Raw genomic sequence first — 23,462 nt, forward strand, 5'->3', positions numbered from 1 at the left:
TCTGGGTGGGTGGAGCCATTGCTGTTCAGGGGACAGTGTGTACGTAAACCTGTGCTGGAGACAGAAGAAGATAGCAAGACCAAAGGAAGGGGTGATCCTTGCCCACAGAGGGCGAGGGAAGCAGAGTGAGGTAGACTGTGAACAGGAGCCTTGACTTCAAGTCTGTCCTAGATTGTTGCTGACTTACTGTGTGACCTTGGGCAAACCACACTACCTCTGATTCTCTTTTGTCTCCTAAAAGAGAGTAGGTTGACCTAGATAATTTCTGGGCCCTTCTGAGCACTAAAATTCTATGGTTCTATATTAATTAGGTGCTAATTGTGTGCCACAAGCAATTAACAAATAATAAGGTCAGGATTAATGCTCCCAGTTCTCTGCTGGGTGAGGTTAGAACAGTGAAGCTGCAGAGAAGAGGGGGTGGAAGGGACTGCCTGCAAATGCTTCTGGAATCATTGACAGCAGTGCTGGAGCAATGATTCCATGGCCTTTATGCTGATATGTTGAGTGCCTTAAAAAAAAAAAAAAGGAAAACCTGAGCCGCACTGCTGGCAGTTCCCTTGGTAGCAGGGTTGAGACTCTCAGCTGAGAACACAGGCTCAGGGTCCCGGCAACAAGGCTGCAAAGCCCCAGCGGGAGGCCTTGCAGCCTGTTTGCCCCCAGCTTATTAGATCCTGCTGTGCTACCAGCCTGCACCCACCTCCTTGGTCTGGTTGACCCCCGCTGTGTGCTCAGTTGGTGCTGGACAGCCAGAGCCGTGGGGCCGGAAGGTGTGGGGTTTGGAGTGAGACAGCCCTGGGTTGACTCTTGATTCCACAACGTACTGGTCGTGTGCCCTCGAGCAAGTTACTTTACTTCTCTGAGCTGTAGTTTGGCCACCTGTAAGATTAAGATAATCATAGATTTCTTTTTTTTTTTTTTTTAAGATTTTATTTATTTATTCGACAGAGAGAGACAGCCAGCGAGAGAGGGAACACAAGCAGGGGGAGTGGGAGAGGAAGAAGCAGGCTCATAGCAGAAGAGCCTGATGTGGGGATCGATCCCACAATGCCGGGATCACGCCCTGAGTCGAAGGCAGACGCTTAACCGCTGTGCCACCCAGGCACCCCAATCATAGATTTCTTTAAGGGTTGTTGTGACACACACACTTGATCACTCAGAAAGATGCTTCTATGTCCCCCGTTGTCCGGGGTATGAGGGATGCTGGAAGGGCTAAGATGTGGCATACTCTGGGTGGGTGGGAGGCACTTTAAGAAGGAGTGTGGTGCAGGCTTTCCTTGAGAGATCGGTGTAGGCAGAGTAATCAAGAGAGGGCTTGGGCTGGGCCTTGACACATGAGTAGGTGGGTTGGGCAAAAAGGATCGGGGAGAATGACCAGGGGCCTATAGAGGTGGCAGTTCTAGGAATGGCTTTCGTGGAGTCAGGAGAGCAAAAGAGGAATTTCCTTTCTTCCCTTGTTTCTCCTGGAGGTAGTTCTTAGGAGCCAGGGTCAACAGTCAGGTGGTCAGATCTAGCTAGAGTCCTTTTTGGTGGAGGGCATGTCTCTTGAGGATCCCCATGTCACCATTCCCCAGAGGCTCTTCCACCTTGGTGCTGTGAGCCTGAGGCTCAGAGACCTGTTGCCCAATGAGAGAAGTGGTGTCGTTGCTCTGACTTTCCCTCGGCATCATTTAGCTTTTCTAAAATGATCGAAACTCCTCCGGATGCTATTACAGGGTCTCCCCAAAACTAAAGGACAGGGTCGTGAAGAAGAAAGCCTTAGAGATTTCAGTTAAAATCCCTGCTGCATTACTTACTAGCTATGAAACATTAGCCACTTATTTACCCCCTGAACCTCAGTTTCCTTATCTATAAAATGGAAACAATGAGGAGGGCCCGGCTGGCTCAGTCGGTGGAGCCTGTGATTCTTGATCTCGGGGTTGTGAGTTTGAGCCCCATGTTGGGTGCAGCATACTTTAAAAAAAAAAAGTGGAAACAATGCTACTACCCTAATTCATTGAGTTGTTCTGAAGATTAAGTAAATAATAAATAATAATAATAATAATAATGATGTGCTTAGGCCAGTGCAGGGCATGTAATAGGCCGTCTCACTCTTCCTTACTTACTTCCCTCTCCATTAGCCAAAGAGATCTCTTTCTTTTTGTAGCATGCTTCTCTGTTTCCCTCTTCCGTTCTGAACAGAAGCCTGCAGGGTGACCCTGCAGTGAACGCAGATTTTGCTTTGTCCTTCATACTCACTTCTTTTTTTTTTTTTTTTAAAGATTTTATTTATTTATTTGACAGAGATAGAGACAGCCAGCGAGAGGGGGAACACAAGCAGGGGGAGTGGGAGAGGAAGAAGCAGGCTCATAGCAGAGGAGCCGATGTGCGGCTCGATCCCATAACACCGGGATCACGCCCTGAAACGAAGGCAGACGCTTAACCGCTGTGCCACCCAGGCGCCCCCTTCATACTCACTTCTTGTGTGAATCCTCCCAGACCTGCCCAGCAGGTACCGCCGTCACCCCTGAAATCTCTTTGTGATCCCTTAAAGACAGCTCTAGCCTCCCCCATCTCCGTGTTTGCAGTCCAGGAGCCTCCCTCCGCAGGACAGGGGAGGGACGGCTGTTATCAACTCGCTTAGCCTAAATGCTGCCCCGGGACTGCAGACAGAAAGATTGCATTTGCCAGAGAAATGATATCCTGAGACCCCTGCCTTCCTTCACCAGTCAGGCTGCTTTCTGCCTCACGGGCATGGTTTCTGTCTTTCTCAGGTCCTCGTCCAGGCCATCAAGGAGGCAAAGGAGCAGCACCCAGACATGTCAGTGACCAAGGTGGTCGTCCATCAGGAGACCGAAATCTCTGAGGAATGAGCTCAGGTATGGGCTTTTCTTGATGGGGTGGAAGGTGTTCACGTTCCCAGCCTCAGAGAGCCCTGGACAGGAGCAGCCCCAGAGGCGTCCACACTGGGACTTACTAACGTGAAGGCTCTCTGCTGTCACAGGTATCTCTGAGTCTAAACCTGAGAGGGCTGAGAAGGAGAACAAAACCAAGAAAAGCAGGATCTGGCTGTCTAGAAATGAGGGCTCGGGGGATAGGGGAGAGAAGGCTGAAGCTCAGAGGCCAGACTCGAGAATTGGAAGCAGGGTAGCTGCTTTTGGGGAGCCAGGAGTCCAGATAAATTTACGCCTAGAAGTAGTTTACAAGTGACTCAAAAAAGCCATCAATCACCAGGGAGGACTGGGCTCCTCAGTAAAACTGCTCGGGCCCTGCTTGGCACCTGACCACTAGAACTTGGCACTGGGACTGGGTGGCTGTCTTCTTTTTGCAGGATTTAAAAAGTTTGCTTTCTTTCTTCTAGGAACTATCCTACCCCAACTCCCTGCCTGTCTCCCATCCACGAGAAAACCAGCAAAATGATAAAGAAGCTTCCGCAATAGTCAGACATCAGGCTTTCAAAATTACTCTAAACCACCAGAAAATTAATTTCGTTTTCTATTTGGAGTTTATACTGAGAGAGTCTTCTAGACATCACTGACTCTTTTAATACCTTTTTCTATATTGTGATACCAGAGATTGTTCAACTTTTCACTCTATGGACTGTTTTTAAAGAGCTTTTTGGTTTTTTTATGGGGTGGTTTGTAACCCCTTCAACCTAAGCCTCTCCCCATTTATTTCCAACCCAGATACTGACGGGTCTACAGAATTCTTGGGGAAATCCTCCAAAGACACTGTCAGCTGTGTTGGGGGCCAAAGCCAGCTTAACGGGGCTTCCCTGCCCCTCCCCTAGTTTTATACCCTTTTGATGTCAGCAGAAACTTCATGAGCCAGCCCTTTCTCAGAGCCAATGTTGTGACTTTACCACGTGAGGCAGGGCGGCCGTCCTGATCCACAGACCCCAGGGAAACATCCCTGTCCTTTTGTCGAGGGTGGTTTTGCTGAGGCAGAGATCTCTGCTAAGAATGTATATTGTTTTTCCTTCTTTCCTCCTGTTCTTTCTTCTTGGAGCTTCTTTAGATCAAAGACATAAGAAGTTGTTTCAGATATATCTGATACTGTGAATGTTTGAACAAATCCGTGGCCTTCACCTTCCTGCCCTCCCTCCCCTTTTACCTCATCAGAAGCAGGGGCTTTGCTAAGTGCCCCCCCCCACCTCCCATCTCAGGAGACCAAAACTCACAGAAAAATAGGCACTTTTGGCCAAAAGCTCTAATGGCACATTTTTAGTGGTGATTTGGGCAAGGAAAGTTGATGAGGTTTAAAAAAAAAAAAAAAAGTTTTTAGTTCTGGGAATGTGTACTTCACCCAGGGGAATGGTGGAGTTTACCTCAGTCAGATCCCGCTGAGACGTATTTCCAGGTGACCAACCTTGGGCCTTTTTCTTTAATCCTGGGATGATCAGAAATGTGGCTCAGAGAGGAGGTTACGTTCCTGGACCTTTCTTCTCCTGACCGGTACCTGCCTGCAGACACCCTTCTGGAGCAAGGGAATTGACTTTTAGGGGCCATCCTTCCCACAGAACCCCACACGACAGGGTGTACAGACACCAGCTCGCTCATTCCCGCTCGCCATCTGAGGTCTTTCAGGGGTTGTAGGCTTGATTTTTGTGGTGGGTTGTGGGTTTTACTTTTTTTTTTTTTTTAATTTTTTTGCTTGGTTTTGAAAATGGGACTGACTGATGGGCCCAATTCCACCATTCCTGGTAGATCTGGGGGCATTTCTATTCAGTAGTGCTTCCTGACCTTCCAGCTGGCGTCCCCCAAACACATCTGCCTGAAAGTTCTTAGAATCTATGGTGGGACAGAAGTGAACTTCATGAGATCGACAGTGGCTCACAGTCAGCAGTCTCCGGGGGCTCCAGAGCTGTGAGCTAAAGAGAGAAGTCTAAAACCTCCGCTCCCCAGAGCCAGCCGCACGTGTCCAAAGCCTCTACTGGCTCAGTCTTGTTTCAGACACACTCAGTTGGTTTGAACTGATTTCAGATGTGTGCATTTGTTGCTTAGTACTTAGGTGAGCCTGTTACTAACCACGAGGCAGCTCTCTCTGGAGAGGGACAGGAAGAATTCAGGTGGGACACGTGACGGGCCTGGGGGAAAGGATGGTCCTGTCTCAGGAGCACACTTCCGGCCTGTGGGCATAGGGTCTGAAAGGATGGGGCTTGCTCGTTGGTGCCTAGGCCAGGACTGTGCTGCCAGGAGTGGTGGTGAGGTCAGGAATCCAGCTCACATCAAACAGCCTGTAACGTGAGCTTGCTTTCCAGTGGCCAGCTGTCCTGCCGAAAGAGCTACCAGCTCCAGAAGCTGACAGCTGTGGAATGAAGAGGGTGGGGGTGAGGAAGAGGGCACAGCGTGAGCATCAGAAACCAGGCCCACTGAGTTCTCCGCTGTCCACACCGCTGATGGGGGCCTGCAAGCCCCCCCCCCCGCTCTGTCATCAGCTCATGGTGCTTCTCCTCTCTGCTTCCTTGACTGTAAATTGGGCCAGAAGATCTCAAATACCCTTCCAGCGCTGAGAAACCTCGATTTGGAAGAGCTAGGAAAAGGGTGTCCTTCCAAGACTCTTCCCCTGTCCTCCCTTTCTGGGAACAGANCTTCCCCTGTCCTCCCTCTCTGGGAACAGATTTGGGGGTTTGACAATTGTTTGGATTTTTTTCTTCCTGCAGTTGTGTGTGCATTTGTGTGTGTGTGTGTGTGAAGAAAAACAGATTCTGTCCAGGTGGAAATGGTGAAGAGGGGAGGAGAGAGCTTCATTTCCAGGGTCAGAGACTTGGCAGCAGTTTTCCTGAAGTGACTCAGACACACCACAGTAACAAGTCTCACTGCAATTTTATTTTTATTTCACTTGAGAAGTAAAGACTTCCTCCAAGCCACACGAGGTCTCTGCCACCCGCCCACCCACCCACCCACAAAGCAGGACCTAAATTTCTAAGCCAAGGGCCCACAGAACCTGGCTGCAGGGACCTTTCGGGGCCTCTTCGCCCGCCTGCCCAGGCCCCCCCATCGCATGTTCTGCAGGGCAGCCGAGGGGGAGGGACATGTGTCGGCCCTGGGAAGTGCACCAGAGCTCTGGCCTGACCCACACCAAGGAATGCTCATGGGAAAGGTCTGCCCAGGATCTCAGTCCCAGGCTGGTTGTTTTAACAAATCTCTCTCAAATGTATTATTTTGGTGACAAAAATGAAGGAGCTTTGTAAATTTTTTTAAAATTATGAATCCTATCAAGTAGTTGTTTACATTTCTTGACAAAATAGGAACTATGGCAGCAGAATCAAATTGGCAAAATCCTTAGATTAAAAAGGCAATAATTAGGTCTGCTGTTTTGGCCTTTTGTAGTAAGAGAAGTGCTGTAGTGTTTAGTTACGTGTTTGGTCTTGCTTCGTGTATTGCATTTTTCAATAAATTTAAAAAAAAACCCAAATCAGGACTGAATCTGTGAGAATTGATCAACTTTTAAAGTTCTCTTCTCCTACCAGCAACCTGGGAAAAATTCAACATGGGGTAAGGGAGACCCAAACTTTTGACCCTAGAAAAGACGCTTTTCTCAAGTAAGCTACCCATATTGGCCAAAATGCAGCTTCAACGCTGTCTAAAAGGAGAACTGGCAGATGCTTTTTGCCAGCTGGGGGAAGAGTTTGCAGCACAGGCCATGACAAAGGAGAGAAGGGGTCTTCTCAGACCTGTTTAGGGAGAGGCCGGACCCTCAGGAGGAAGGCTTTGGCAGTAGTGTAGCCCTAGTGGGGTGTTCCCTGCATGGCTGAGGGGAGAGAGGGGCTGAGGTGGTGGGAGTTAGAGCCTCAGTCCCCATCCCAGATGGCAGTGGATGGTCTCAGCTCTACCCCATTGCCCATCTCCCCCAACCCCACAACCGGTGCCACCGCGGAGGGAGCCTGGCCCAGCCTGTCACATCCCAGCCAACCTACCTTCCAAGCTTTAGGGGTCCTTGCCCACCACTTTGGGTCGGCCGAGACACTAGCTGCATCTCCCAATCACCCTGACCTGGACCTCCGGCCCCCTCAGCTACCCGTCCAAGGCTAAGGCCACTTTTGGAGGCTCAAAGAGTTCCCGAGGCCGAGTCATGCTGGTCTCCAGTCTCCACATGAAAACACGTTCTCTGCAGCTGATCGAACCCTTGTGCAGTTGGCATTTCTCTGCCGATGTGCAAGTCAAGATGCCTTGGCAGCTGCTGGGGCCCGAGCATCCATCTCCAGTCTGGGAAGCGGCTGATGCTTCTAGGAGACATTGGGGCTTCTGGTCCTGTTCCCACAGTCCATGCAGCAGCCTCCTAGCCGGCTGTCCCCTGCTCTTCAAACCCGGGCTCCCAAGTCCCCTCCTCCTTCCAACTTGGCATAACCCCCCAGACTGAGGCGGTCCAGCCGTGGCCAGCTCCGGTGAGCACAGTCTCGAGCTGCTGGGGCCCCAAGCAGGAGCTCCCCGAGACCCAGATCCAGAGACTTGGAATGTTCAATGCAGGAACCAGAGGGCTGCACGGTGATAATCACATGGCCAGTCTGGGTCCGTGGACCCCAGGGTGGGGGTAGCCCCGGGCCCTTCAGCGGGTAACTGTTGAGCAGGGCAGGTAACCCCAAGCGAGGATTAGCAGGCTCTGAACGCAGACTCCGCACTGATGGGACGGGTGAGGTACCCCGACGCGGGGACAGGTCCCAACTTTCTGGCTCCGTGCAGCCTATGGCTCGGGGAGTCCTGGGTCCGGGGCTGGGGAGGAGGGCGCAGTCCCAGCCGGGGCCGTCAGGGGGACGGAGCGCCTGAGCCCGCAGCACCCCCTGGCGAAGCCGTCGCGTCTCCAGGTCGCGGTTCTCGTAGAGCAGCGTGTTGGCGCAGATGAACACGAACAGGCCGACGCCCATGACCACGGGCCCAAGGAGCCGCAGCCGCTCGTGCGGGCCGTGGCCCCGGCCGGCGCCGCGACCCTCGCGTCGCAGCTCGCTCAGGGGGGGCGCGCTGGCATTGGCCCCGACGGCGAGCGCAGCCGCAGCCGTGCCCGCACCCGCAGAGGCTCGGGCGGGGAGCGCGGGCGCCGGCGGCGGCCCAGGCGGCGGCCCAGGCGAGAGACGCGGCCCTCGGGGCTCCTCCGCACCTCCCCGCAGTCTCCGGGACTCCCGGCCGTCATGTCGCCGTCGTCTGGGCGCTCTGCGGAGAGATGGGAAGCAAGGACTGAACCGACGGGCCTAGGGTCGGAGCGCCAGATTGGGGGCCCAAATCGGGGAGGCAAGATCAAGCTGCCTCGCTCAGGCCGCTTGGAGATCCCTGGCGGCCACCCCCGGATTTTCCCGGGCCGCGAGGCGGGGGGGCGCCCCCCCCCCGGGGNAGCGGAGCTCCGAGCCAGGGACGCGCGGCAGAAGCCGGAGTTGGCCGGACCCGCGGGCGGAGAGGAGGGAGGGGGGCGCGGACTGCTACCTGGCGCATCCTCGGCTGCGGGGCTCCGGCCGCCCGCACCTTCTTCGCCAGCCCGCGGACCCCGGGCCTCGGGAGGCGTGCGGGCCCCCGGCAGTGGCGTCTCCAGGGTAAGTCCCGCCCGGGGTCGACCTCACCCCCGCACGTAGGTGCACCGTAGTAAAGGAGGGAGGGGGCGCTCAGACCGCCCGGGTCCTCTGGGGTCGCTCGCGGGCCCCACCTACCCCCTACGGCGCTTTACATCCCGCAGCGTAGGAAGGAGGGGGTGTCACCCACTCCAGCCTCTTCCTGCCCGCCCCCTCCTTTCAGACCTCCTCAGCCTGCACTGAAGCTGCAGCAGGAGAGACTTGAGCTAGACTCCGGGAAGACCGATCTGACCAACACCAGCCAGCGGCTGACTTTGCCCAGGAAGGCTTTAAACTCCTCGTAGAAGAGGCCTCTCCTCCCCCAGCGCCGGGCAGCGAGCAGGGGGCTGCAGGTGCTGGGCGCCGGGCCCTGCCGGGAGAGCACCCCCCCCCCCAAGCTCTCCCGTCGGCCCGGGCAAGGCTGTTCCCAGGTTGCAACGTTTCCAATTCGAGCTCCTCGGGATGAATCATCCCCCTTTCCCGCCGCCTGTCCTCCTTTCCGGCCTCCTCCACCCGAGGCCTCAGTGGCCCGCGTCCCGGACGGAGCAGCACCGCCCCAGCACCTCAGGCCGCTCCAGTTTGGGCCGCCCGGCTTCAGCCCTTCCCGGCCTGTTGCCTAAGAACTGAAGCCGGGCCGGGTAAGGAGTAGCTGGGCTGTGTGTGGTGTGGCCCCCACGGAAGGGAGGGTGTGGGAGGAAACGGGGCCCCCGCCCAGGCGCCCTGGGCCGCAGGGGAGGAGGGCTAGGACCTCGCTGTCCAGTGGTGCGTCTTCACTCCCCCAGTCTGGTTTCTAAACAGCTTCAGCAATGAAACCCGCGCTGAGGCCCCAGGAAGGAGGCCTTGCCACCCCACTCTCTCCCCATCCGCATCCCCGAAGCTCAAGACACGACACCCCATCCCTGCCTCCGACAGGAGTGCCGAAGGCCCAGGGCCTAGCACGGAGCCGCAGAGTCTACCGCGTCCAAAGCCTGATTTTCGTAGCTGGAAACTGCGGCCCAGAGAGGCAGAGGAGCCTGCCGGGGTCACACAAGGAGGGGGCCCCTCCGGGACCCGACGCCTGGCCTCCGGACCCTAGCCAACGCTGTGCGCTTCCCGGCACAGCCACGGGAGCGTCCTGGGAGGAGGCAAGGGTCGGTCCCCGGCCGTCTCTGAGTGTGGAGCCTTTTCTCCAGCCCGAAACCGCAGAAGTGACCACCGCGCCCCAGGCCAGAGCTGGTGCCCCAGCCCCAACTCCGGAAAGGTCACCCGGAGTCCCCGCGCGTCCCTGCGGGGAGGGAGGCGGAGGCGTGCGGAGAGACCCCGAGACTCTGGAGGGCGTGAGTCCACGCTGGGGACCCTAGAGGGGCAGAAACTTGGTGCCATAGTCGGAAGGTCTCAGGCCGCGAGAAGTTGCTCTGGGCCGGGTCCCTCGCACTCTGGGGTCCCGCCTCCGCCCGCGCGCACACTCCGCCCCGTGGAAAGGGCGGACCCGACTCCCGCCCCCCAGGGCCTTTCCGGAAGGAGGGGCCAAACAAAAAGTTGAGGAAAGTGGAGGGTGAAACCTGGGCCCTAGTTTTGCTCACCTAGCGCCCCCGCGCCCGGGCGGGTCCTGGTCTGAGTCCACGCTCAGCGGATCCCTACACTGCCGCCTTCTCCACGGAGTCTTGGCCCCTGGCCCCGCCCCCTTCTCTGGCCCCGCCCGGCACCGCCCAAGCCCCGCCCTCCAGGAGCCCAAGGGACTGGCTCGCCAGCACCCCGCCAGGCCCCGCCGCTGGAAGCAGGCAGCAGCTCGGGTCTGAGGGTCGCAGGTAAGCGCTGTGTGCTCGCCTGGTGACTCGGAGGATCTGGGAGCCCGAGTCCCCGGCTTAGATCGTTCGCAGAGGCCTGGGAGGGCCCCCTCTTCCCACGTGGGTAAACTGAGACCCAGAGCTGGAGAGCCCTGCCCGGCTCCGCAGCGAGCGCTCAGACAGGGCTTTCGAAGCCTGCAAGCCCTCCCGCGCCTTTGTTGAGCCCCTCATTCCAGGCGCCCGGGAGAGGACTCGCGGGGGCGTCTAAGAGCCCACTGCTGCCCCGCGCCGTCCAGGGAACTCCCCGGAGGAGGCGGCCCTGTTCCTGCTCCGCCCGCCCCCCAGCCTTTCCTCTCCATGAACCTCATTGCCTTCACCTGGAAAATGGGCTTAATGGTGTCCGCCTCACAAGGTGCTGAAAGGCGAAAATCCAGCGTTGGGGGCGGGCACACGACACGGGGCGCAGCCCCGGTAACCCCGCGAGCACTCAGTGACTAGGAACCCGGGGCAGGGGTGGAGGAGGCGGGGCTGAGCCGGCTCTCCGAGCTGAGTAAGTCTAACGGAGTGTCACGGGTCCCGCCGGCCTTCCTAACCCCCCTGAGAAGATGCGCCCCATCTGGAGTGGGGAGGCGGTGCCGGCCCCCAACTCCGAGGCACTGCGGGCGCCCCCAGCCGCGGGCCTAACAGGGCCGCCCAGCTCTCGAGCCCCGCCCGCCCCCCGAGGCAGGAATGCGGAGCGGAGCGAGGGGGTCGGCTGGCGGCCCAGTTTCCATGATGCGGGGGGCGGGCTCGGAGGAGGAGGAGGGGTGGCGCGGGAGGCCGGCCAGGCTCCGAGCCGCCCACCCCTTCCCGCCCCCAGCCCCGGCAGCCCGGCCCGGCCCCACGGGAGGAATTTCCGGCCTGGGATTGATTATAACCTGCCCCTCCCCCGGCCGCCGAGACCCCCCGGCCCGCGGGGCGCGGGGGAGGGGGAGGGGCGGTAATGAGACCCGGCTGTGCGCCCCGGGCGGAGAGGGGGAGCTGGAGGAAGTCGCCGGCCTGGGCCACCCCACCTCGCGGGGCGCCACACAGCACGGCTAGTTCTCGAACCCAGCTCGGCCGGCCGAGGAGACTGGGGGTGGCCTCAGCGCCCCGGGACAGGCGTTCCTGGGAGCGCCCGAGGCCAGCCCTGGGGGCGGAGCGGATGGGGCCGAGCCAGGGGGCGGGTAGTGTCGCATAGCCAGGCCGGGGTCGCCTTCCTGCCACCGCGTGGAGCTGAAGGCTCCTGCGTCCGGAGCCCTGGAGAGATCTCCCTCCGCTCTGCGCCTGGGCTGTGGCCCACGCTCCACTGAGGCGGTGGCCTCCTTCCTGCCACAGCCTTTACTCGAGAACCCTAGTCGACCCTGCGCTTCCTCCATTCCCTCACATCGACCCCTCTGCGCCCCCCACCTGGCCCTTGAGCAGTGCCACCTGCCGCTCACTCGATGCCCCGTCCAACATCATCTGCGGCCCTGTTCCCCCGTGGCTGCTTTTCCTGGGGACACCAACTCGAGGCCAAAGCTCGGGCAGTCTCCAGTCCCTGTCCTTGCGACTCCACCTGCCCTGGCATTTACCATTTGTTCTTCCTGCCTGCCCCTCCTGACTTTTCTTCCTCTGGGCCTCCTCTGCCCTCCCCTGATGTTGGGGCTCCACCAGCCTGGGCCCACACGCCCAGCCTCACGTTCAGCAACCAGACACCTCCCCAGAAGTTTCCCTACTCCCAGTGATCATGGCCCATTCCTACTCCTCCTGTTCCCCACTCTGTAAAGGGCCCCACTGCCCACTAGAGGCCCAGTGGTCACCTTAGACTCCCTCCTCTTCCCCATCCTCCCCCAATCCTTCAAGTGCTGTGGACCCTCCTCTTTGGACCCCTAATCAGCTGCCTTCTGCCTGCCCCAGGGCCACTGTTCTGCACAGGGGCGCCAACCATCTTTCTACCGTGGATCTAAACCAATCACTCTGCTTAAAACCCTCAGTGGCTCCCCAGTGTTGTCCGAATGGAGTTTAAAATCCCTTCTCATCTGCACAGACTGGCTCCTGCCCCCTCACCTTACTCCCTCCCTGGTAGCTGAACTTGTTCCCATCCCCATATCTGTGCTCTGGCCTTGGGGCTTGGCCACTGCCTTGACTCCTCCCAGGAACTCCCACACCCGATCATCCCCTCGGTTCCTTCCCATCCTTCAGACCTTCTCTGCGCCTTCTGTGGGCCCCCAGGGCTGGTCCACCTCGCCCCTCACCGACCCCTACATTATACACCCTCCCCTTAGCTTCTCCTTAGGGGCACTGCTCACAGAACTGAGATCGGTGTTTGGGATTCGAGCCTGGGTCCTGTGTCCCCCTGGTGGTGAGCTCTGAGGGGAGGACTGGTCTGTCCTGCCCCTCCCTGAGCCCTGGCCCTCCACTGGCCTGTCTGGGGGTCTTTCCTAATCTGCACCCCTGGGACTCCAGCCCAGACAGCAGGAAAGGACTCAGTTCTCAGTTTCCCCATCTGCACAAAAAGGGGGTAAGAACACTTACCTCCAGGTGTCATTTCGAAGCTTGAATAAGAGCACAGATGTTGAGTATCTGGCGCAAGCGAATGCCCACGGAACAGCCAGTCCCTCCTCTGACCCTGGGCTTTGGGGCACAGAAGACAGTATTTGGGAGTTACAGAAACCTCCCCTGGGGTCATTTGGGGTGGTGGTGAGAAAAGGGGTCTCTTTTCCTCAATATAACCCCACTTGATTCTCTCAAGAGGTCTGGGAGGCCAGGGACAGGCCCAGTTTACAGAGGAGGCAAGTGGTCAGAGAGGCCGAGATCTGGGGGCAGACACACAGCCAGGCTGGTGGGTGTCTCCCCCTCCACAGAGGGAGCTCCATGCGGCCTGCTTGGTTTGGCCCTATGGAAGCGCAGATGTGTGGGAAGCCAGTGGCCTTAATATTGGGACATCAGCTCCCTCCTGGATCTGTCTCTGTGTGACTGGGACTCCTTAACTTCTGCACCAGGAGAGGCCTGGACGAGGTGTCCCCTGGGGCCAAAGTGGTCCACCTTTCTCCCCCAGGCTTCTCCAGGAAGGCAGCGAACCGGACACAGGGACCCTGAGGTCTCTGCCAACTTGAGGCTCCATGTCCTCTCCAAAAGCCACGCTGGGGAGGGAGCAGCTGTCATCCCCTGCATGTCACGGCCCCACCTGGGGCCACAGCGGAACAGGGCCTGGGAACTCCTTCCTCTCTCCAGCTCAGGAGCAGCCCTGCTGGCTGGGTCGGGGCTGCCCCGGATTTCCTGCCTCAGTCCCAGGGGTTTCTAAAGCCATCCTTGTCTCTGGCCGCCCCGGAAGCACTTAGAGCACACAGCTGAACGCCCTGTGGCTCCGGTCCAGCAGGACCACAGCCTCAGCTGAGAAGCCCGAAGCCGGTGCAGAGGAGAGAGCACGGCTCCGAGACCCGGCTTTGATTCTACTGCCTATTCACTGGGTGACTTCAGGCACGTCGCAGGAGTCCCTCGGCGCTCCTGCCTCTGCAATGGGTCCTTCACAGGAAGAATGGGTGGACCGATTCAATAAGAAACAATTGGCAAGTGGAATCGAGAACCCCAGTCCCAATGCCTCATTTTATAGGGGCAGAAACCAATGCCCAGAGAGGCACAGTGACGTGACCCGGGTGACCCAGCCAGTGAATGGCAGAGCGGTGCTTCAGGCTCTGCAGTGAAAGGTTCGCACCCCGGGCTCAGGCTTCAGGGGTTGCGGGGATGGGAACCCCAAGTCCATCACCCCACCCATGGAAGCTCTGAGCTGGGCAATGGGCTTCTTCCCTGGTGTCTTGAGAAGAATGAGTTCCCCCTCTCCATTGCTCTCCCAAGCCCAGAAAAGAGAAGGAGCAGAGTCTGGGTGACACTGGGAAGGCCAAGGAGATGAGACCCTCCTGGGGGACAGGGCAAAGCCAGCCTCCTGCCTGAGTCCCTCGGGGAGGGATGACAGTAGGACGTCACCATCTTGTCAAGCTCCCCCTGGCTACCAGCCCCTTCATACCTGTTACCTTCTTAAGTGTGCAAGACAACCCTGAGAGGGAGGTGACACGATCACCCCTTGTCACCCAGGCAATGCTATACTACGTCCCACGAGCCCTGTGACCGTGGCCAAGTCAGTTCACCCCTTGTGTCTGTTTCCCCCTCTGCAGAACAGTGGCGAATGGTAGCAAGGCGTGCAAAGGCCTATCAGGAGGAGGAAACGTCACAGGAAACACGGCGGCCCTGGAGCTTTTCTGGCCTCTGATCAGTTTCCTCTCCCATGAAATGTGAATGTGGGGCCAGTGATTGTATCTCTTCAGCCCCGTCTTCTGGGGACCAGCGAGGAGCCAGCCCCAGGGCCCCATCCTGATACCTCAGGTGATGAGGTGAATAGACCATCCATCAAAAGTTGAGGAAGCGACAGCCGACTCCATGTCAGGGGCAGGCAGCAGGGAGGACTTCAGGGACGAGGGGGCCTTCCTGCTGGGTCTCAGGGTCAGAAGAGTTACCCAGGCTGCAGCCCCGGGGAGGCTATTCCAGGGAGCAGGAACAGCAGGAGGACAGCCTGGATGTGAGCGGGGGTCAGGTGCTGGAGAGGGAGCAGGGAATGGGATGAAGGGCTCAGGGCCCGACTGCAGAGCTCCTCGAACACTGGTCTCTGTATATAGGGCTCAGCCCTCTGGCACTGGGAGCCATGGGAGGTTTTAAAGCAGGGGAGTAGCCTGATCTAATGTACCTGGGGAAGGACTTGACAAACTGTGAACATGGCACCTGTAATAGTTTCTCCGAGAGCGCGGAGAGAAGGTGCAGGACAGGGAACCCCAGGCCCACCTGGGAGCAGGTGTGGCCCTGGGGAGGCCTGCCCCCTGCAGAGCAGCGTGAGGCAGCTGGCCACTGCCTCCCAGGTCCTCTGGTTCCTTCCCTGAAGCCAGCTGCTCTGGCCCCCTCCCACCCTGACCCTTCCCCCGCTCTCTTGCTTTGCCCCATCCTCTGGGGCCCTGGGGCAGGAAGGAAGGAAGTGATTTTGAGAAGAGCACAGACTTAGGAGTCGGTGATTCAGGCTTGACCTGTGGCCTGGCCCCTTACGGGCTCTGTGACCCAGGGAAGATCGCTCTGTCTTCCGGAGCAGTCCTTTTCATGCTATGTAGAAAAGAGGGGTGCTGGAGGCCCTCCGCTCCCAGAAGCGTTGGGAACATGAAGTGGGGGTAGCACATGAGAGGGCCCAACACAGATTCCGGGGTGCCCCCCCAGGCTGCTCCTACCCTAGCGAAGCTGATCTGCATGGAAGAGGGGGCGCCACACGTGATCTCCAGGCTGTGCCGAGGGTTGGGGGCACAGGGCACCACGGAGGAGGGACAGTGACGCTTCCCAGAAGATGGGCCATTTGGGTGAGGCTTGGAAAGAATGTCGGGCAGACGTTGCAGGGCGGGCAGTGACCCGGAGGGGTACAGGGAGAGAATTAGGGAGTCGTGTGGAGGAAGGGCAGTGGGGATGACAGGAGATGAGGCAGGAGAGGACTGAATGCCCGGTTCAAGGGGTTAATTCCAAAGGAGACGCATGCCCAAGTAACTTCAGGACGGTCACCTGGCCTCTGAGCCTCCGTGTCTTCATCTGACTGCAGGCCAGTGGCCTGTGTCACGGGGTTGCCGGGCTTCCGTGCTTGCCAGGCACTCCTGGGCCTGTGCACGAGTGCCCAATAAAGCCGGCTGCCTTTGCTGTCACTGTTTTCGATACTGCTCTTAGCTTAGCTCTGATGTTTTGCTTCATCTCTGTGTTCTTTTTCAATTTCTTGAACATTCTGATTGGCTCAGCTGGGATCAGGGAGCTCAAGGGAGAAGCCACTCTCAGGCTGTCCAAACGGGAAGGGGCAGGAAGTGTAGATTCTCTCAGATGCCTGGGAGAGGGTGACAGGTCCCTACAAGTGACTGCCAGCCTTGGGGAGTGTGGGGATAGGACCTTGGGAGTTGGGTGATCTACCAGAAGCTTAGAGGAGGGCTGGGGGCCAGGAATGTGACTGCGGCACATGCCTGCCACCCATAGCCTCAGCCATGACACATGTGTCCAGCAAGAGACTGAAGCCCAGGTTTACCTGTGGAGATCTGCTTCCCCCTTTTGTCTGGAAGCGCTCACAGCAGGAACCACGGGATAAGAAAAACCTCAGTGGAGAGAATTATGTCCCCATGTTTCCTGTAAAGTAGGAAAACAGCACTGGAGTGCAGAGAAATGTGCCTGGGACGCAGCAGGGCGGCAGCCAGCCCGCAGTGGTGACATGTAACACTGACAAGGAATCTGTGTTTGGGGTGAGCCATTGAGCTTGGCGCGGTGTGTCATGCCGTGTAGACAGCCCGGGACAGGCACCAACACGGCTGGCATGGAGGAAGGCCCCGCTCGATAGGAGCTAACGGAATGACTGTTCAGCTCAGTGACAGAACGATGGACCTGGCTGATGTTAGCAAAGGAGAACTGAAGAACTTCAAGTGACTTGAAGCAAGACAGAAAATTTCTCCTTTACTTTCTGGCTGGAGCACGAGTGGTCTAGAGTCAACAGGGAGGCCCCCCACGTGAAGGACCCAGGCTCCTTCCATCTTTTGGCTCTGCCATTCCCGAGGTGTGGCACCCACCTCGTCTTCTAGGTTGAAGATGCTCGCTATTCCCCCTCCCTGAGTCTGGGGACCAGCCAGGGAGAATGGGGTTAGGGAAACGGGACTGTGCTCTCGGCTCCTTGCAAAGGCACAGCGGCCGACGCACACGTCCAGAATGCTCCCTTCCCATTGGTCAGAACAAGGTCGTGGGCCACTCCCAGCCCCAAGGGACGCTGGGAAATGGATATTGGGAGACAACTAGAAGTGCGTGCTGGGTACCACAGGGACGTGGCTCCTCCGTTTGATGACAGATCACACTGCTGATGAGGCAGTGGGGGAGCAGAGGCTGGCCCTCTGGAGCCTGGGGTTCAAGGTGAGAATCCTCCAGGGCAGGTCCGTGGGGGCAAGGGAACCCCAGAGTTGGCAGCATGCCGGCCAGCCGTCTTCCGCCCTTTGTGCCAAGAGAAGCCGGGGGCCCCCTGGGAGCTCCGTCCCTCTACCTGTCCTTCAGCCGGCCCCGCAGAGAGCAACGATCAGGCTCTCAGACCATTTGGTCGTTTCTCCCACCCCGACACTGCCACCCTGGGCCGGTCCCAGTTCTGTTGATATCACGGGGTCCGGATCTTGAATAAAGTACTTTGTAAAGTCTAAGAAAGAAGGCCCGCGGAGGGTGAGTGACATGCCCAAGGTCACACAGCTCGATCATGTGTCAAGTCGCCCCGATTCGCCTTTCCCCGTCTGGGTGAGACAGGACTACGGTTCTAGGGCTTGGTAGCCAGACCTGGGGCGGGGGCGGCGGGAGTAAGCCCGAGACAGCGCGGTGGAGCAGGGGGGCGCAGGTGGGGGGCCCTCGCGGAAGCCTGGACGCCGCAGGCAGGCGGGGCCCGGCCGAGGCCAGCGTCGGCGCCACCTGGCGGCGAGGCCCTGCCCCGCGCAGCCCCCGCCCCGCCCGCCCGCGCGCCTCGCGCCCCGGTGGCGAGTGCCGCGGCGTTTGCAACGGAGAAGCGGGGCCCGGACCCCACCCGGAGATCCTGGGAGCGCACGTGTGCTCCCCGGGGCCTCATCCTAGGTCACGGGCCTCCGACAGAAAGGACTCGGCGTGGGGAGGGAGGACACAAAACTCTGTGGCGGAGCCCAACCGGACGAAACCCGGTGAAGGGTAGGGGGGTGGAGGGTGGAGGGTGGAGTCAGATTTACCCCGTGTGGGAGCCTCTTCGAGGCGCTGCTGGAACACGGCCTCCCGTATCCGCAGCACAGGAAACTCAGGCACAGAAACCCAAAATGGTAAGTGACGGAACTGGGCTGGGCCCCGGGACTGCTTGATCTAAATCCAGACTCTGGCCCTGAATTTCCTGCCTCGGGGCTCTGCGGTGCCCGCCCCACCCACCAAACTCGCCTAGCCCAACCCCTAGCTTGGGCATCCAGCCCAGGCCTGTAGAAGTTCGCTTTTTTTTATCAGACAGGCCACAATCCTGGGATGTTTGTGATGACCTATCTCACCACCCCTAAGGGGACCAGAGGCCCAGGGAGCAGCCGGACCTCGTGGCATCCGCATCAGCTCATGCTAGGGACCCGGAGACTGAGGAGGTGGCCTGGCCGCAGTGGGCCCCAGCAGGTGCCTCCCTCCCTGTGGCAGGGCTCCAGGCCAGGTCTCCGGCTCCTGAGCCTCCCCACGGAGTTGGAAGATAGGGATATGAATTACTGTCCTTATTTTATGCATGGGAAACCACGACCCAGGGTTAAGTAACTCGTCCAAGGTCACATAGCAAGAAGGTAGAAAGGGTCCTATCCTGCCTGGAATCTCCCCACGGCCTCCTCTAAGATTGGGACAGTGCGCTGCCCTCACGAGGATGTGGTGAGGCCTGGTAACTGGACAGGTGTAAGCCCCCTCGAGGGGCCGGGTGTGCAGTCGGTGCTGGGTCAGTATTAGCTCAGTCACTTGGCCTCCTACTGACATTTTGCAGGAACCTCATGTCTTATTCCGGTACAAAGAGATATTCCAGTAAGAAGGAGTAGCCAAAAAGACAAGGAGAAAACGTCCTCGGACGGCTGCAGGTCCTGGCAGTTTCTTCGCAGGGACCCCAGAGCCCCCAGTCACTAAGCTGAGGTGGCCCTGCGGGGGCTGCCAGGCGCCAGGCGCACTGTTGGGTCCAGCACTGATTTCTGGCTTGGAAGAACCGCTGGTGATGCTGCCGGAGGCACCTCAAATCTCTTGCCAAGAGATGCTTGAGCGAGAACATTCGGAGGCCTGAAGGATCATTGAAAGAATCTACAGTCGACTTAAAGGCAGCCGAAGGACAGAAATAACACCACGTCGTAGTTACTGATGTGTGTGGTCATGAATTTTTCATTTCTTTTCCAGTAATTCGAGTCTTCCCAATGAAGGTGAATCAGTAAATGATATTTAATATGCAAGCCTTTGTAAGACTTCTCATAGAAATAAATTCCAGAACAGGGGAGGGGACTGCACATCCACGTGGGGGCTGCAGAGCGACCCCAGCAGACTTCAGAGGCTGGCTCGAGTGGGTCTCCTGTCGGTGAGGGCAGCTGTCGCTGTGCGTCCTGTTCTAAACACTGCCGGGTAAAAACCTTTGTGCTTGGAGCTCGTTCCTTTGTGTTGTCCCCTCAGGAGGACAGCAGTCGGAAGTCTAAGCCCTGCAGCCCCCAGACTTCCCTCTCCCTTCTGGAGCTTTCTGGCCACAGGTTCCCTATTGAAGGCCGGGTGTAACACACAAGGTTATGGGGGTTCTAATTTGCATTTCTGTAGGAACATCCCCGAGGTTTTGAAGAGACTCTAAGAAACACCCTGCGTTCCTGGAAAGTGGGAAGAAAGAGATTTGGCTTCTGATAGGATCGGATTAAATTCCCACTTGCCTTGTGTGAGACTCTTGCACCATGAGCATAATACACCTCCGGGGAAGCCGTGACACCTGACTGTTGGCTCAGTCAACTTGCAGGAGGCTTCGTCCCCTGTCCTGGCCACCGGTCAAGAAGCAGACCAGGGCCAGCACGCCCAGAGGCGCCCGGGCCCCCTTCCCTTAGGCCGAAAGCACACACAACCTCTGATAGCATAGTGTAGATTTTTCAAGCAGCTACGGTTTAGTGTGGCCTGTTTGAAAAGCTTATATATGTGGAATTAAAGTTTGTGCTCACATGTGTCGCGCTGTCTTGTCTGTGCGGTCTCCCTGTTGCCTTGCTCGAGGTGATCTGCTCGCCCCACCTGCTGGGTCCTTGGTGCCAGAGACGCGCCCCGGCTTCTCCACGTCACCGTGGGGCCGACTTTGGGGGCGCTTCTAGTTTGGGGCTGTTACAAAGACAGCCACGAAGGGCCCTCTTTTCGGCGTCTCCTGGCGCCCCGTGCGGCCGCACGCTTCTGGCTGGTGCACCCCCCGGGGAGCAGCCTCGGGGTGCCCGGAACCTTCTGTGCCACACCCGGCCTGTTGCCTCGCCTGGTTTCTCTCTGTGGTCCTGGACCGAGCTTGGATTGACTTAAGTTTCTTTGGACGCCAGCGTTGACAGTGAAGCTCTCTTGTAACTTGCTGAAGCTACCGGTCCGTGGCTGGTTCTCTTTAAATCCTCAAGAGGGGACAGCCCAGGTGGTGTCTGGGGGGAGGCGGCGCCGCCCCCCTGCGCCGAGTCTGCGGGATCTAGGCCCGACCCTCCCCGGTCGCTTGGGTTCCCGCCCGTGGTCCGGCAGGTCCCCCGGCTTACCCCCGCGCGCTGCCGAGCCCGGGAAGCAGAAGCCCCAGGGGCTCAGCGGCGCCGCCGCAGCTTTGCGCGCAGACCTTCCCCCCTGCCCGCGGACGCTGCTGCCGCTCCTCCAGGGAGGACGCTGGGGGCCAGCCGGGCCGCCTCGCCTCTGTCCTGGGGACCGTCCCCAGGGCCCCACCCCGGCGGGGGTCCCCCGCTTTCAGCGCCGAACTCCACGCCTGCGGCAAGGACGCGCGGTTTGGGGCGCCGGTTGGGACAGACCTGCCTCGGTGAGCACGTCTTGGGGGACGGCCCCTCATCTTTTCCTGCCTCTCATTTGGTCCAGCTCTCCTAGATGGCTGCCTCCCATTTGGTGGCCTGTAATGAGGGGGTTTGGGTCCTCTTCACCTCCATTTCTTGCTGAAGACCACGCGGCCTAGGGAGCCTTTTGGTTCAGCGGGGGCTTCCCCGGGGGCTCGGGGCTTCGGCTGGTCTGTCTGCTGCTGCAACTTTTGGGATCTTTGGATAAAACTGGCCGTGTTCTAACTGGAAGTGGGGAAATGACAGTTTGATTCCCGAATGCGGCCCTTGGGGCCGTGTTCTCCAAAATGGGGCAACCTCTTTTTGCGGCCAAGCTTGGCCACAATGTTCATTAGACTCGAGAAAAATGACCAATGAATGGATCCATAGATTGTAATGTATTTGGAAATGGGGGCTTTAAGATTGTGTTTGCATCTTGGTGGCGTGTTTGTGTGTCCGTGCATTTTGTGAAGGTAAGCCTATCTTCTCTGCCTCTGGATGGTGTTGTTAAAGTTAATTTGTGAACGAGCCCCGTTTAGTTGCTTTAAAGGCAAGTACTTGTAGGGATTGGGCATTCTAAAACTCAGGTTCCCATGATCTGGGAGAATATTTGACATTGAAGCTAATTTAAGGTCGTTGCTTTAATGGGAATGAACATGTGTGCAGAGCTGTCGGCAGTAGGTGGAGAACTTCTGTTCGCTGTGTTTACTGCGAGTCGGGCAGTCGTCTCTCCTGCAACATTTGCTAGGACGGGAAAAAACGTTACAACTTTGTCTAATGTCTCATAGTTTTATGGGCAAACTACACATCATTGTGGAGAATAAACAGATGTGAATGATGACTAAGCATAGGTTTATCCGCTCGGCTCCTACTACGGAAAAACTAGTACAGCAAACGGCTCACAATGACTACTTCTCAGTAGAAACGAAGGTTTTTAGGAGCTAAGAATAAATGTAATCACGACTACTAGAAATAATAAAAGAAACAGCTCGATGCAAAGAAAGTGAGACCGGTTATTTAAAGAGGGAGAGTGTAGGACGAAATCTGAAAAAAGCAGAGCTGTAGGTTTGGGAGACGGCATCTTCGGGAGGGAATTTGTTGTGGTCGGGACTGAGGAAGGTGGGGAGGAGCCAGACCCGGCAGACGAGGACCCACAGAAGCCTGAGCTGATTCTCTGGGGTTCCGAAAGTTAGAGTACCCTTCAGAACCATCAGAAACTGGGACGACGGGCTGGACTTTCATACCCTCCTATTGAATAGTCGTTGGATGTGACCACCTGGGAAGAGGGCGTGACCTTGACAAGGCCGCTGTCTTCAGTCAGGGCAGTCCCTGATGGCCTCCGAGCGGGGAGGATTGCTGGCGGCTTCCCCACAGCTGAGAGCCCTTCATTCCTGATGGGGATTCTGGTCGGCGCCTCCCAGCACCCACACGGACTCAGATCCATGCAATGCCCTGCGTGTTCTTGTCCCAAGTGTATATCGGGGCGCCTGGGTGGCACAGTTGATAAAGTGCCCAACTCTTGGTGGTGTTTCTGGTCATGATCTCGGGGGTCGTGGGACTGAGCCCCTCGTCGGACTTCGTGCTCGGTGCAGAGTCGGCTTCAGATTCTCTCTCCCTCTGCCCCTTCACACTGTGCGCGCTCTTTCTCTAAAATAGATGAACAAGGGACACCTGGGGGCTGTCGGTTAAGCGTCTGCCTTCAGCTCAGGTCAGGATCCCAGGGTCCTGGGGTTGAGTCCTGTGTTGGGTTCCTTGCTCAGCGGGGAGTGTGCCTCTCCTGTCTGCCGCTCCCCCTGCTTGTGCGCGCTCTCTCTCTCTGGCAAATAAATAAATAAATCTTAAAAATAAACAGATCTTTAAAAAAAAAAAGTACGTATCAACATGGAGATGACAGGGAGGGAAAAAGAAGGGACTGCATAATTAAAGAAAAAATTCATCTTATTATTGGGGCACCTGGCTGGTTCAGTTGGTGTAACATGCAACTCTTGATCTCGGGGTTATGAGTTTAAACCCCACTTTTACTTAGAGTTTACTTTAAAATAAACAGGGGGCCTGAATGGCTCAGTCGGTTAAGTGCCTGCCTTCAGCTCAGGTCATGATCCCAGCGTCCTGGGATGGAGTCCCGCTTGGGGCTCCCTGCTCAGCGGGGAGTCTGCTTCTCCCTCTCCCTCTGCCTTTCCTCCCTGCTCGTGCTTTCTCTCTCTCAAATAAATAAATAGAATCTTGAAAAAAACAAACAAACTGGGATGCTTGGATGGCTCAGTTACTTGAGTGTCTGACCTTAATTTTGGCTCAGGTCATGATCTCAGGGTTATGAGATCAAGCCCCATGCTGGGCTCCACACTGGGCGTGGAGCCTGCTTGGGATTCTCTCTCTCCTTCTCCCACTTCCCCCCTCCCAAAACCCCCAAAACCCAAATAAACAAAAATTCATCTCTTTGGAATGAGTGAATTTTGATATCAGAAGTAAACCAGTGTAAGATTGGAATTTGGTTTTTCTCTCTGTTAAAATGATATTCGGGGACACCTGGCTGGCTCAGTTAGTAGAGCATGAGACTCTTGATCTTGGGGTTGTGAGTTTGAGCCCCACATTGGGTGTAGAGATTACTTA

General features: G+C 57.5%; 3 protein-coding genes and 1 long non-coding RNA gene across 17 annotated transcripts in view; 3 read left to right on the forward strand and 1 right to left on the reverse strand.

Moving 5' to 3' along the window:
• Positions 1-5,393, forward strand: part of EPB41 (erythrocyte membrane protein band 4.1) — a 183,843-nt gene extending 178,450 nt beyond the window's left edge. For all 11 annotated transcript variants that reach the window (XM_034647927.1, XM_034647940.1, XM_034647942.1 and 8 more), the window contains 2 exons: positions 2,751-2,855; positions 3,338-5,393. In XM_034647927.1, the coding sequence (XP_034503818.1) occupies positions 2,751-2,849 (99 nt within the window). In that variant the 3' untranslated portion in view covers positions 2,850-2,855; positions 3,338-5,393. The remainder of the gene's footprint in view (positions 1-2,750; positions 2,856-3,337) is intronic.
• Positions 5,394-5,707: 314 nt separating this feature from the next.
• On the reverse strand, positions 5,708-10,944 carry TMEM200B (transmembrane protein 200B). The gene is given in 3 exon segments (XM_034647973.1): positions 5,708-7,944; positions 7,947-8,123; positions 10,656-10,944. Coding segments are annotated over 2 exon segments (822 nt in total). The 5' UTR covers positions 8,104-8,123; positions 10,656-10,944; the 3' UTR covers positions 5,708-7,279.
• Positions 8,102-9,132, forward strand: LOC117796654 (basic proline-rich protein-like). The gene is made up of 2 exons (XM_034645113.1): positions 8,102-8,497; positions 8,839-9,132. The coding sequence occupies exons 1-2, from the start codon at positions 8,102-8,104 to the stop codon at positions 9,130-9,132; spliced, it is 690 nt and encodes a 229-aa protein (XP_034501004.1).
• LOC117795076 lies at positions 9,833-19,277 on the forward strand. 4 transcript variants are annotated; one of them, XR_004622061.1, is made up of 3 exons: positions 9,833-10,299; positions 13,337-18,477; positions 18,827-19,277. It is a non-coding gene; the product is annotated as an uncharacterized LOC117795076 (long non-coding RNA). The 4 variants fall into 4 exon arrangements; XR_004622060.1 differs by lacking the exon at positions 9,833-10,299 and having other exon boundaries at positions 11,054-13,985; positions 14,451-18,477; XR_004622055.1 differs by lacking the exon at positions 9,833-10,299 and having other exon boundaries at positions 11,054-18,477.
• Positions 19,278-23,462: the final 4,185 nt, after the last annotated feature.

This window comes from Ailuropoda melanoleuca, chromosome 2 (assembly GCF_002007445.2).
Source record: "Ailuropoda melanoleuca isolate Jingjing chromosome 2, ASM200744v2, whole genome shotgun sequence".
Taxonomy (NCBI): Eukaryota; Metazoa; Chordata; class Mammalia; order Carnivora; family Ursidae; genus Ailuropoda; species Ailuropoda melanoleuca.